Source organism: Eurytemora carolleeae, unplaced genomic scaffold (genome assembly GCF_000591075.1).
Source record: "Eurytemora carolleeae unplaced genomic scaffold, Eaff_2.0 scaffold824, whole genome shotgun sequence".
Lineage (NCBI taxonomy): Eukaryota > Metazoa > Arthropoda > Copepoda > Calanoida > Temoridae > Eurytemora > Eurytemora carolleeae.
Genome location: NW_019396774.1, coordinates 28,929 through 42,801, shown reverse-complemented (window position 1 = coordinate 42,801; position 13,873 = coordinate 28,929). Strand labels below are relative to the sequence as shown.

Sequence of the window (13,873 nt, the reverse complement as noted above, 5' to 3'; positions counted from 1 at the left end):
GTTAACCAACATGTAAAACTTTACTCTGATTGGTTCCTTAGTTAACCAACACGTAAAACTTTACTCTGATTGGTTCTTTGAATATGCAACACTTATTACTTTACTCTATTTGTTTCCTAGTTAACCAGAACTCAATACTCTACTCTGATTGGTTCTTTCACTTAATACTTTACTTTGATTGGTTCCTTCGTTATTTATGACTCAATACTCTACTCTGATTGGTTCCTTGTTTAACCAACACTCAATACTCTATAAATGTATTTTTACACAAAGCAAATTGATTGAGCGGATAATTATCTATATTTATTCCATAGATTAATTAACAATACAGATAGAACACTAGATGCCGTCTTTTCAAGATTTATGGGTTTTTCGTTCACAATAACCCTGAGGCAGAGGCCGAAATGAGTTATACGTTTGCCGTGTTGAATTACAAGACAGAGAGTGAGTATGCTGCGTGTAACTCCTTTGGGCCTCTGCCTCTTAGTTATTGTGAACGAAAAATCCCTAAATGTTAAAAAGACGACATCTTGTGTTTTATCTGTATTTTTATTAATCTATGATTTATTCCAAGAAAATAAAGAAAACAAATTCTGTTTGTACAACATAACAAAACTTAATAGTTTTTTTGTTCATAAAATGACAATCCATTTATGTGATTGATAATAAGCCTGCATGGTACTTTTAGTCATATATTTCATTGTTACTCTAACTCCATTTATTCGTTATAACAAAAAAGAAATTGACTAAATTGATTCTTTACTGCAAATATAGACAGAAGGAGACGGTCAAATTTATACGACATGATTGGTACGACTTTGTGTATGGCATTTACTACAAAAGTGGCAGCAGTGCCGAGAATCAAGGAACCCTAGTGAAATGCAACATACTCCAAGGAACAATGAAGCAACAAGTTGTGGACAGTGTAAACTGAATATAAAAGAGCAATTTTGATAAAGAAGCAGATGTCGGAAGAACAAACTGGAAACCGGAAGAGAAGGTGGAAAACTTCAACACGGAGTGTTGGCAGTCCTGTTGCAGAGAGTGTAGGAAACATAGATAAATAAATACACATAGATAGCTTATATGTACGCAAAATCAACAAGAATTGTACAGTCCGCGAACTAGGGGCCAAAGTGTACTACAATGATAAGCGGGGTGGTTTGGTGTTTTAATGGATTTCATAATAGAGTGTAAAATAACTCCAGGAATGGAAAACTATTTGAACAACAATATTGCACTGAGCAATATATCATATTGACGAGAACTGAAGAAGGACATGAGAAGGACTAAACTAACTTAAATTTCTCTCTACAGAACTCATGTACACCGCAAGTACTCAATGACAAAAGAACAGCCAATGTTCACAACCGACCTAGTTAATCTATATAATAGAAATATCTTTAAAACATCTCTGTAAAGTTATATCATTCAAGATGAAAATTCAAAAATGTCGTCTTATGCGCAATCTATCTTTATCTATGATTACAACATAGAAAGAAACTTGAAGAATGGAAAACATTAAAAATGATTCAAGAGGTAAAATCAATGTTTGAGCAAAATAAGAAGATGGATGAATCACAACAAGGTATGGATCATCTACAGAGAGTAGTGGAAACAGGGGAAGCAACAGAGGATACATATGACGAGATGTTTAATATCAAAACTAGTACAAGAGAAAGAGCATAGAGAAGAGGAGGAGACCAGAAGAGCTGAAGCAGACAAGAGGAAATGGAAACAGGAATACCTGGACAGGAAACGGGGGAAAGTGGTGAATATACCAGAGAATATTATGCTGCCAAAGAAGAGTTATGGTAACAAGCATATGCTCCAAACAAGAGGAGCCTGGTTGAATTTAAGAACAAAATGCTCAAGGGACTGTATGACACAGAGTTGAAGGAAACATGAATGGAAAAGAGAGATTAAGGCAGTACTAGACCAACAGTTATCTCATGATAGACATGAGTTAAAAACTACATACGCAATAGTTTCGAGATAATAGAAAACAGCAACAAGGCGGATATAATGTGGGAAAAAAGAAACAGCAACATAGATAGTTCTGAGAAGACAGAAAACAGCAGGAGTGTCATAGAATCGGATGAAGTTAACCATGCAGTAAGGAAGGAAGCTTATTTGAAAAGACCTCAAATTCTGAACTCTCCGGAAACCAGAAGTATCTCGAAAAAATACAGGGAATAGTGTTGGGTTGGGATAAGATCCTGAATCTAAAGAATAAGAATTGGAGGGAAGATGAAGAAAAAGTGCAGACACAAAGAGAAACAAGATATCTAGAGTGGCTGGATAGAGTGGAAACCTTGATGAGTAATGAAGAGAAAGATCTGGTGTATAGTACAGAAGATCTGGTTTATATAGATAGGTTGGTGAGTAATGAAGACAAAGATAGGATTGAAGCCTTGATGAGTGATGAGGAGTTTTTAGCATTGATGGAAGTTAAACACGGTTGAATCATGAAGTAAATCCCAGCACAGGAATTGTGATACAACAAGAAGTGACAGAGTCTTGCTCAGTGTAAGTCAAGATAAAGATCAAGATCAAGAGAAACATGAAGACCAGGAGAAGCAACAAGATCAAGAGAAACATCAAGAACAAGAACGTTACGTTACGACAAATATGTTGAGTATAAACACAGAAAAACAAATACCTAGAGTGGAGACAAGATGGAAAATACAGAAAAACAAATACCTAGAGTGTAAACCAGGTCAGATAAAGGAATAGAGACCAAGAGATAAGAAGAAAACAAGCAAAATGAGGAGGAATTATTGAACAACCAAGGAAGTTGATAAAGGAGAGAAAAATTAACAAGAGATAAAAGGCTGAGAGAATAGGGAAATTAAGAAAGTTCAAACTGAAGATATGGAAAACAAGCAAGGAGAATGATACGAAGAGCTATTCTGTAATTCCAACACGTTCAATTATTGTAGCAAGAACCACAGATGCGTATGAAAAATCCACAGCTGTATCCAGAACAAATGCGGAGTTATAATAAAGTTAATCTGGTTCCAGAGAATCAACCAGAAAGTTTAGAGGGACAACCAGCAGATAAGAAGGGATTAAGACCAAGTCTTACAGTTGTGAAAACAGGTTCTAACCCTCCTACCCTCACAGCTCTAGCTGAGAACGCAGTTGTGAAAACAGGTTCTAACCCTCCTACCCTCACAGCTCTAGCTGAGAACGATGATAACATGAATGATGATGTAGACAGGGCTTACAAAGGCAAGAAAAATACAGCTGGAACAAAAATAAAAGAGATTAACAGAATTCGAGAAGAATCAAAGAGGAAAAGGATAGATGAGTTCAATGAGTCAAAGCAAACAAGACAAACCAAGATAAGGAACCAGAGATGGAGATCAAGAAAAATGCTGAAGAAAACCTGGAACAGCTAGGCAAGCAAGAAAAATACCTATTCAGTTTAAATGGAAGTTTTAGACAAGATAGACCAGGGATTTATTATGAGAACTAGAAGGAGTGAGATAGTTTCTGCAATGATGTCACACATCGCAATGCTGTTATCATGGTTCTTCTGGCAGGTTTTGAGTTTGGATAACTCCCCAGACTGGAAGGAAAGCAGCCACCATGTACAAGTCCATGTCAGTAAAGACAGTTGTTGCCTTTAAAAGTCACTATAATAAAACAAAGATATCTGAAATGGATATTTCTAACATTTTTTTAATAAAACAAAAGTTTTGAAATATTTGCACAAGACGGAGTAAAATTGGTTGGTTAAAAATGAACAAAGAAAACTATTAATGAACATCAGTTGGAACATATTCGTAGAGCTTCATGTTGGTGGTGCAGATCTTCAATCACAGCAGGTTTGCTCACAACCAGGTTTCAGGCTATGGGAGAGATATCGGTGTTTTATTGTGTGCATTGAGCGATTATGTTGTCTCTGTGATGCATGATAATGTTGATCTCTGGAGCATTGTGGGGCTAGGTGTAAGCAGAGTCTGCATCTATCTCGGTATCTGAATCACCATCATGAAGGAGTCAGGGTTGAGACGGAGTTGTGATCGTCTTGAGTGTTTCAGGCTGACTGCCAGGCTGGGATGTGTAGAGGGGTTAGGGGGAACGAAGGAGCGAGGGTGACATGTGAGTGCTTCATGGCGGAAACAGATACACACATCTTGAGAATAGTCAACGGCATCTGAGTCGGTAAAATCGTCTTCCTTATATTTCGAATTTGTGTTAACAACAGTGTAGAAATACATCCTATTCTGGGTAATCAAAAATAATGTGAAAGCAGAACAAGTAAAAAGGTACACAAGATAGCTAAGACAGAAGAACAGAATGCAGTGAGGGACAAACAGTCAGCCAGCAGTATAGACCTGGAGCCAGACATAAATCTGGAGAGAGAGTTTGATGCAGTAAGAAAGAAAAGATACTTGGAGCAACAATGTAGGGCGTCAAGAGGTAGACATAAAGAAGATATACAGCAAGAAAAGGCACAGAAAGAGGATGTACAGAAAGAAAGTGTACGGCAAGAACAGAAGTTCTATAATCAGTATAAGCAAGAGTGCAACACTGTTCAAGTGATCAGAACCTCCCTCATTCCAGAACAAAAGTACCAAGATATTCCCAAACGAAAGTACCAAACTAAGTAAGGAAAGAAGTGCCAGACTTGATACGGACAGCATTGTAACACCAACTATAACTAAAAGTATACCATCAAAGCTTTAAGGGACTGTAAAAGTAATCTCCAAATAAAAGAGTAAAAGTAGAGAGAGAGAGAGAGAGAGAGAGAGAGAGAGAGAGAGAGACGGCCGGTGATATCCTCTTCACATCACGGATCAGTTGAATCAGTCTGTATGTACATGAAGATCTAGTAGATTAATAGTTTAGTAATTTAGAACTGTGTACGTAGTAGTTTAGTATTTTAGTAGTTTAGTAGATTAGTAGCTTATGCGCCCATTTTCTATTTTAATTGAAAACATTTTCAATATTTTCTCTTTGCAAACATTGTAAAACAAAATTTAAAAAAAGTTTTAATAAAAATATTTCGTGGATTTCCAAATTTTAATGAAAATCGGGTTTTTTTGGAGGCTAATTTTTGAAATTTTGATCTATCATAACCCTTCCCTGGGGTGAGGTCCCACACAAAAATTGGGCCCAATCTGTTCAGCCGATTTAACGTTTATTGAATACAAACAGAAAGACAAACAAACAAACAGACACCCAAACAAAGTATATATAGATGTTGTATGAGATGTATATTTTTTAGATGAATATTATTATTAAAAATTATAGTATATATAGTATAAATCCGTGACATGCAATATGGTTCAAAGAAATAATCATTACAACTTTTTATCATATCATTTTACAAAACTCCCTTCACATTTTTTAAAATGAATTAAATTTTTTTTATATGTTGAAAAGGATTAAAATTGTGTTCTAGCGTTTTCTTGATCATAAAGCAATTAATCCTATAAAAAAAGAACAGACAGGTTTATTGGATGTAATTTACCAACAAATAAAAACAATACGAGTTAAAAAAACTATATCTGTTTAAATAACATTTTAATGAAATGATTTATTATTAAAATATTATTTTTTAAAAATGTATCCAACATTATTTGCAAATTAATTAGTTTATTAATGTTTAATAATTGCATTTGGGGATTGGATAAATTATCAAAGATTTCTCCCTCAAAAATAGTTGATTATGGCCTCCCACAACCCCACCCAGCACAAGCTCTAAACCTAAATCTATACTTACCTTTTTCAAGCTTAAATTGTAAAAAGTATATATACATAATCTGAGGAAGCATTAATCAAGCTTTTTTTGTCGTGCAAAATTTTCAAACATACAGTTTTCAAACATACAGTTTTCAAACATATAGTTTTCAAACATACAGTTTTCAAACATACAGTTTTCAAACAAACAGTTTTCAAACATACTGTTTTCAAACATACAGTTTTCAAACATACAGTTTTCAAGCATACAGTTTTCAAAAATACAGTTTTCAAACATACAGTTTTCAATACGATGAGAAGAATTCTCAATATGTGTGTTTGTATCAGTTTTTATATCCATGTATGTATCCATTTATCCATGTGTAATATCCGTACTTACATCCGTTTTTATATCTGTGTATGTGTCCGTATATCCGGGTATGTATCCGTGTATCCATGTTTAATATCCGTGCTTACATCCTTTTTTATATCCACCTATGTATCTGTGTATCCATGTTTAATATCTGTGCGTACATCCGTTTTTATATCCGACTATGTATCCACATATCCGTGTTTATATCCGTGCTAACATCAGTTTTTATATCAGTGCATGTATCCGTGTATCCGTGTTTATATCCTTGTATACATGTTTGTATCCGTGTATCCGTATTTGTATCCGTGCTTACATCAGTTTTTATATCTGTGCATGTATCCGTGTATCCATGTTTTATGCGTACTTACATCCGTTTTTATATTTGTGTATATATCCGTGTATCCATGTTTAATATCCGTGCTTACATCCGTTTTTATATCCGTGTATGTATCCATGTATTCGTGTTTATATCCGTGCTAACATCAGTTTTTATATCCGTGCATGTATCCGTGTATCCGTGTTTATATCCGTGTATACATGTTTTTATCTGTATATCCGTATTTGTATCCGTTATCCATTAATGTATCCGTGTATCTGTGTTTGTATCCGTGTAACCGTGTTTGTATTGGTGTAACTGTGTTTGTATCCGTGAAACCGTGTTTGTATCCGTGTTTGTGTGGGTGTATACATGTTTGTATCCGTGTATCCATGTTTGTATCCATGTATCCGTATTTATATCCGTGCTTACATCAGTTTTTATATCTGTGTATGTATCCGTGTATCCATGTTTTTATCCGTACTTACATCCGTTTTCATATCTGTGTATGTATCCGTGTATCCGTGTTTATATCCGTGTATTCATGTTTGTATCAGTTTATCCGTGTATGTATCCATGCATCCATGTTTGTATCCGTGTATCCAAGTTTGTATCCGTGTATCCGTGTTTGTATCTCTGTATACATGTTTGAATCTGTGTATCCATGTTTGTATCCGTGTATCCGTATTTGTATCCGTTATCAATGAATGTATCCGTGTATCCGTGTTTGTATCCGTATATGTATGGGGGTATCCGTGTTTGTATCCGTGTATCCGTGTTTGCATCCGTGTAACCGCGTGTTTGTATCAGGTAACCGTATTTGTGTCCGTGTATCCGTGTTTGTATCCGTGTAACCGTGTTTGTATCCGTTTATCCGAATTTGTATCCGTTATCCATGAATGTATCCGTGTATCTGTGTTTATATCCATATATGTATCCGTGTAACTGTGTTTGTATCCGTGTAACTGTGTTTGTATCCGTGTAACCGTGTTTGTATCCGTGTAACTGTGTTTGTATCCGTGTAACTGTGTTTGCAGATGATATGAAAATAATATGATTGATGGGCCCAAGGGAATAATTAGAGATGAGTAAAATATAATAATGTTACAGAAAAGCAAATATATATCTACATAAAGATGACTTTTCACTTGACCAGAATAAGAAGATCCGATCAATAAAAACCTAGGTTCAGAAATAAGAGAAGTTTCAATAAAAAACTAGAAAAATACTGCAGATTCCAATAGGATAAAGTTTCGTTCAACATCTTCAAGAGCTAAGTAGACCACGCTACGAAAAACTACATTTTGCAGCTTTCATTCATACGTTCTTAAATGGAATTAGTTGCTGCTGAGTTAAACATCATTGCTCAGAGCAATCCTAAATCCTCCTGGGAGACAATAAACTGAACCATGTACAGTAAATTCTGTGGACTGGAGAACCAAATTTTCTATATAAAGCAAACTAATGCAGGAAAAAAAGTTGAGAAACTAATCTATATAAAATAAAGGAAATTTTATAATCCCCGATACAGGCACTCTATATAATACAACAATGTATTAATAACTGATCAAAACAAACTTAGAAACTTTTGTGAGAGTGAAAAATCTAGCAGTTTCTTCTTCAAAATACTATAGTAAGAGTCAGTGTTCTAAATACCTCTGAACCTGTTAGATGGCATAAGGAAACTGTAGAGCAAACTGTTTTAAGGTTTTACGGAAACTCAGTGAAAAACTCTATTCCTAGGTTGATAGTTAACATCTTCTAACCCTGCAAGAATAGCTCACTCAAGGTAGAAAGGCAATTATAATTTTATGATCGTTTGCCTTTGCAACTTAATGATATAGGCCTTTCAAACTATTAATGCTTATTGATTCTACCGTCAAAGTATACAATTTAAATAGTATTTACCATCATCCATCATGTTGCAAAGATTCAAGATTTAAAAACAGCAGTTGGAGTTGAGATAACCAATTTCTTTAACTTGTCTGTGAACTAAGTAGATCAATATTTTTCTTGAAATAATCTGGTTTAACTTTACAACTTAGTCCTGTGTTTCTTCTCGTTCTAATCATTTAAACTTTACATTAAGCATACAATTTGTGTAGGTTCAAGACATAGATAAATAAATAAACATAGATAGCTTATGTACGCAAAATCACCAAGAATTGTACAGTCCGCGAACTCATACTTCTAAGGGTCAAAGTGTACTTCAATGATAAGCGGGGTTGTTGGTGTTTTAATGGATTTCATAATTATTAAACCACTCAGGAGTGAATTTTATTTTGAGAATATCAAATTATTTCACTGAGTAATATATCATATTGACGAGAACTGAAGAAGGACATGAGAAGGACTAAACTAACTTAAATTTCTTTTTACAGAACACATGTACACCACAAGTACTCAATGACATAAGAACAGCTAATGTTCACAACCGACCTATTTAATCTATAAACTAGGAATATCTTTAAAACATCTCTGCACATTTATATCTTTCAAGATGAAAAATGTCGTCTTATGCGCAATCTATCTTTATCTATGGTTCAAGATAACCCCTGCTAGCTCTAGGTGTAGGGTTTAGTGATTTCTAGGTTTAGAGGTTAACCCTTCAAGGTCTGGTTGGTTCAAGTTAACCACTGCTTACTTTAGGTGCAAGGTTTGGTGTTTTCAATGTCAACCTTTCAAAGTATGGTAGGTTCAAGTTAACCATTGTTTACTCTAGGTGTAGGGTTTGGTGTTTTCTAGGTATAGAGGTTACCCCTTCAAGGTCTGGTTGGTTAAAATTAACCACTGTTTACTGTAGGTGCAAGGTTTGGTGTTTTCTAGGTTATAAGGGTTACCCCTTCAAGTTTTTGCTGGTCCATGTTAACCACTGTTTACTCTGGGTCCAGGGTTTAGTGTTTTCTAGGGATAGAACTTAACCCATCAAGGTCTAGTAGATTGGTTGGTTGTTTTGGAACCTTGTACTTTTCCAGTATTTAGAGCTAGCCTTGTATTATAATAACTCCATGTTCAGGAAAAAGTAGAAAAATGAACGGGACCGATCTTACTCCGGATATCCCCGGGAATCTAACAGACGAAGATGAATCTTGGATAAAGAATTCTTTATCCCTGTGTCTAGAAGGGGTTCTACTCCCTATCCTTGCACTTTTCGGAATTGTTGGTAAGAAATCAAGATATGTATGCTCTACTGTACAACGTACGATGTATATAATATAACATAATAAACGATGATTTCAACAAAACATTTCTTTGAATTTCATTCTCAATAAAAATTAAATTTCACTTATAATATTTTTCTTGCACTAAAACAATGTTTTTTTTTTTTATAAAATTCTGCTTCAATAAAATTGCAATTTTAAACACATATTCAACCAAAACACTAGGACAAAGATTGTTCTAGCCACAGCGCTCGGCCCAGCTAATCTTGCCGTACTGTCTCATCAAAATGCGGAATTCATAAATTAATCTTTTAATGTATATTTAATCTAAAACTTTTCAATTGTTTAGTCTTCGCCCATAAATATACCTAAGAAGACGAAAGCAAAACATGTTATCAGCAAAACATGTTTTTTCGTCAAAATTTTTCCACAATCATCAAAACAAAATTTTTTTCTTCGCCACCTCATAATTGAATAGGATTGTTATAGGTGTATTTTCGACCTTCCATGCAAAGATGACAATGCCCGATTCACAACGGTACTCTTGAAATTTGATCAATAATGTGGAAGTTATTGTCGTTTTCTAGATTTGAAAGTGTTTAATTCTAAGATTTATATAGGTTTTCCGGCAGTAGAAATGCGCAAGTCCCTTTTGTCGAGAAACCACAATTGAAAATAATAAAATTTAAATAATTATTTCTTAAAACAGTTCAGGTTTTATACGAAATTGTTAAATATTATTCTAAAAAGATATCGTTTCATGCATTTTGCATATTAAATTTATTACAAAAAAATTTTAAAAATGTTAATTAAAATAATTAGTTTTAAACATTTTAATTTATTTCCTTATTGATCAGACAAAATGGTACCGTGGTGAATCAGGTATTGCTATCTTTACCGTGAGTCACTTGTATTTACACGTACAGTCCCTTTAAAGGGATTGTAGATAGAACTTTAAGAAACCTTTTAAGAGAGTGGTATGTCCGATTTGCAACGGTACCCTTAAACCTTTTGTCTGATAAAGAATGATAAGGAACCAGTTTTGCTACTTGTAGGATCACTTGTAGGATCACTTGTAGGATCACTTGTAGGATCACTTGTAGGATCACTTGTAGGATCACTTGTAGGATCACTTGTAATTACGTAACCTTCCCCTTAATAGCTGGAGCCTTTATTTCTCTTCAGCACTTGCTGTCCTTGTAAAGAAATCAAATCAAACTGCATCTATTGACTCTCTAGTTTTGTGTTTATTGGCTACTTAATGATTATATTTTACTAGGATATATATTCTTTTCAGAAATATTATGTGTTTCTTAATGAAATATTGTGCTTTTTTTCAAAAATATAATGTGTTTGTTAAGAAAATATTATGTGTTTGTTATGAAAATATAAAGTGTTTAGGAATATATCGTGTTTAGAAATTTAATTGTTCAGGAAATATATTGTTCAGAAAACATATTCTGTTCAGGAAATATATTGTTCAGGAAACATATTCTGTTCAGGAAATATATTGTTCAGGAAACATATTCTGTTCAGGAAATAAATTGTTCAGGAAATATATTGTTTAGGAAATATAATGTTCAGGAAATAAATTGTTCAGGAAATATATTGTTCAGGAAATATATTGTTCAGGAAAAATATTGTTCAGGAAATATATTGTTCAGGAAATATTTTGTGTTCAGGAAATATATTGTGCCTGTTCGTGTTTAACCAAAAGAAGGTTGAACTGAAACCCAGTTTCTCGAATATTCTAAAGTGTCTCTCGGTCTTTGATATTCTCTTCCTGGTAAATATTGAAGTATTTCTTCTTTTTTTTCTTATAGTTTTCGATTTTTTTCTTCATGTCACATTTGAAGCCTTCTATAATTGACAATAACAAAGTTTGGAGCTAATGGCTACACATGACAAAATAAAGTTTTATCTGAGGCCGAATTTAAAGAATTTGAGCCGTGTGGCTCACATATGGTTGGTTTCACTTAAAATTGTATTCAACGTTTCAAGATTTAAGCTGGCCCTTAATTGAAACCGGTTTTTGGCGGATTTGAGACGCTGGATGACAAAAAAAGAAGAAAATTGGAACAAAGGAATTGAGTCTTTGTCACAAACTCTAATTTTCTAATCACTATATCGTTGGAAACCAAATGTTGCAGACCTTAGATATTTCAAACTATGAATTCTGTTAGATCAAATAATCTGAGTTAGAAATATCAAAGGTTTACAACATCGGGTTCTAAAGTTATTGAGGTTTAAATATTTGATTTTGTTCCAAAGACTCAATTCCTTAGTATTTGCATTAAATATCTTCATGTGACAATTACAAAAAAATGCACCATACGAATAGAAGGCGGGATTGTTGTCTCCTTCATCTAAAAAATACAAAATTTATAGAGTGAGGTCCATTAAACTGCGGAAGAGGATGATGATGTTTAAGTAATCTTATGTTCATTTCAGGGTTTATTCAAGTACCTAGAATAAACTCTAAAGAAGTAGCAAAGACGTTTTGATTGTTTATTATCATTATATAACTTTGCAACCATAAATATTTCAAACTATGAGTTCTGTTAGATCTAACAAAGGTTTACACCATCAGGTTGCAAAGATTAGAAAATTTGAGTTTGTGGCAAAGTCTAAATTATTTTCTTAAAATCTTTGTAAGCCATGGGTTTCTCACGCCGCCTTTAAAACAGTAAGTTAATTTGGGAATTAAGAATACAGAAACTTACAGAAAATAATAACACTGCTTTGCACATTTCGTGGATTTTGTAAATGTTTTCCGTACGTTTAGATTAGATTAAAATGAAATATTTAATCATTTTAAAATCATGAAGTTCGAACTTACTAAGTTTTACTGTGTCTTTTTAATCCAGATGAATCGTTAACTGTTAAATGTGGTATCTATAGGTTTTCCCTATATTTGTGAATTACAAAAAGGAACTCAACCCTTTTCATAAATTTGTATATCTCTGCAACCTGAAATCGTATACCCTTGATATTTTAAACTGTAAATTTTGTTAAATCAAATAGCCCTAGTTTAACATATAAACTATGTACACAATCAGGTTATAAATAAGAAAATTTAAGGTTAAGGAGAATGTTTAGTTTCTTTGATCTGAACAAGTTTTCCTGTCACTCAACACCAAAAAACTTAGTTTTCAACTTTAAGTTTGAAACCTTTAAGAATTAGATTGAATTAAGGTTGGAATGGTTCTACTCTACACAGTACCCAGAGCATCATCAACCTATAGAACCAACATTGAACCTGTAATCCTTCCCGTCCTGCTTCCTTTAACCCAGGTTACTCTCACAGGTATGCAGTCAACCGAGCTCAGCAATTAAACATCAGATGGTTTATAGCAAAAGAAAATGTGGAGGAAATGTTAGCCTCTATTTAAAAAGTAACCTATACACAACGATTATACTCTTTATATCTTTTATCTGAATAAAAATAATTTCTATCTTGAAGACGCATCCTTGTACGTGAAGCGTTTTGGGGTTAAAAGTCTATTTCAAGTTTATTTACACATGCACAGATTTAAAGGTTTCGTACCGTTGTGAATCAGGCATGTTCAACTTTAATGGAGTGTTTAAGTTAACTGTCCCTCTAACCCACCAATAATGATCTTAAGCTGTGAAGTGTGTAGTCTATGAGTTTTCGTGATGAAGTACTTTATTTGCCGAAATAAGTAAGTTAAGTTCATTTTTTTATATTAAATGCACTTTTTCCTCGTTTACCAGACCTACCTAAGGGATATATTTATTAGAAAAATGGTAAAAAAACGGTTAATCCCTTCCATAAGTTTATAATGGTTTATAATTCTTAACAGGTTCAGGAAAGGTTCCGTAAGGCCTACGCAGATCCAAATTGGTCCGAAAAGCTATAAGAAGTTAATTCCCATTTTTTTAAGTAGTACATAATTCAATGAATATTCGTCTGCAAACTTTCCCCTGTCAATTAATTTTTCAATATTCATGCTTTTTATATACAGAGTGTCCCATATCATATTGGATTATCTCTAAGCTTTATATACAGAGTGTCCCATTTCATATTGGATTATCTCTAAGCTTTATATACAGAGTGTCCCATATCATATTGGATTATCTCCAAGCTTTATATACAGAGTGTCCCATATCATATTGGATTATCTCTAAGCTTTATATACAGAGTGTCCCATTTCATATTGGATTATCTCCAAGCTTTATATACAGAGTGTCCCATATCATATTGGATTATATCTATGCTTTATTAACTACGGTTCAGATATAATTATACAGAGTGTCCCATATCATGTTGGATTATATCTATGCTTTATTAACTACGGTTCAGATATA

General features: G+C 33.7%; 1 protein-coding gene across 1 annotated transcript in view; it reads left to right on the top strand.

Annotated features, from left to right (window-relative positions):
* Window positions 1-5,830: 5,830 nt before the first annotated feature.
* LOC111708547 (FMRFamide receptor) overlaps window positions 5,831-13,873 on the top strand; it is a 22,247-nt gene continuing 14,204 nt past the window's right edge. The window contains exons 1-4 of the mRNA XM_023481955.1: window positions 5,831-8,172; window positions 9,400-9,546; window positions 11,227-11,330; window positions 12,740-12,851. Coding sequence (XP_023337723.1) covers window positions 9,414-9,546; window positions 11,227-11,330; window positions 12,740-12,851 — 349 coding nt within the window. The 5' untranslated portion in view covers window positions 5,831-8,172; window positions 9,400-9,413. The remainder of the gene's footprint in view (window positions 8,173-9,399; window positions 9,547-11,226; window positions 11,331-12,739; window positions 12,852-13,873) is intronic.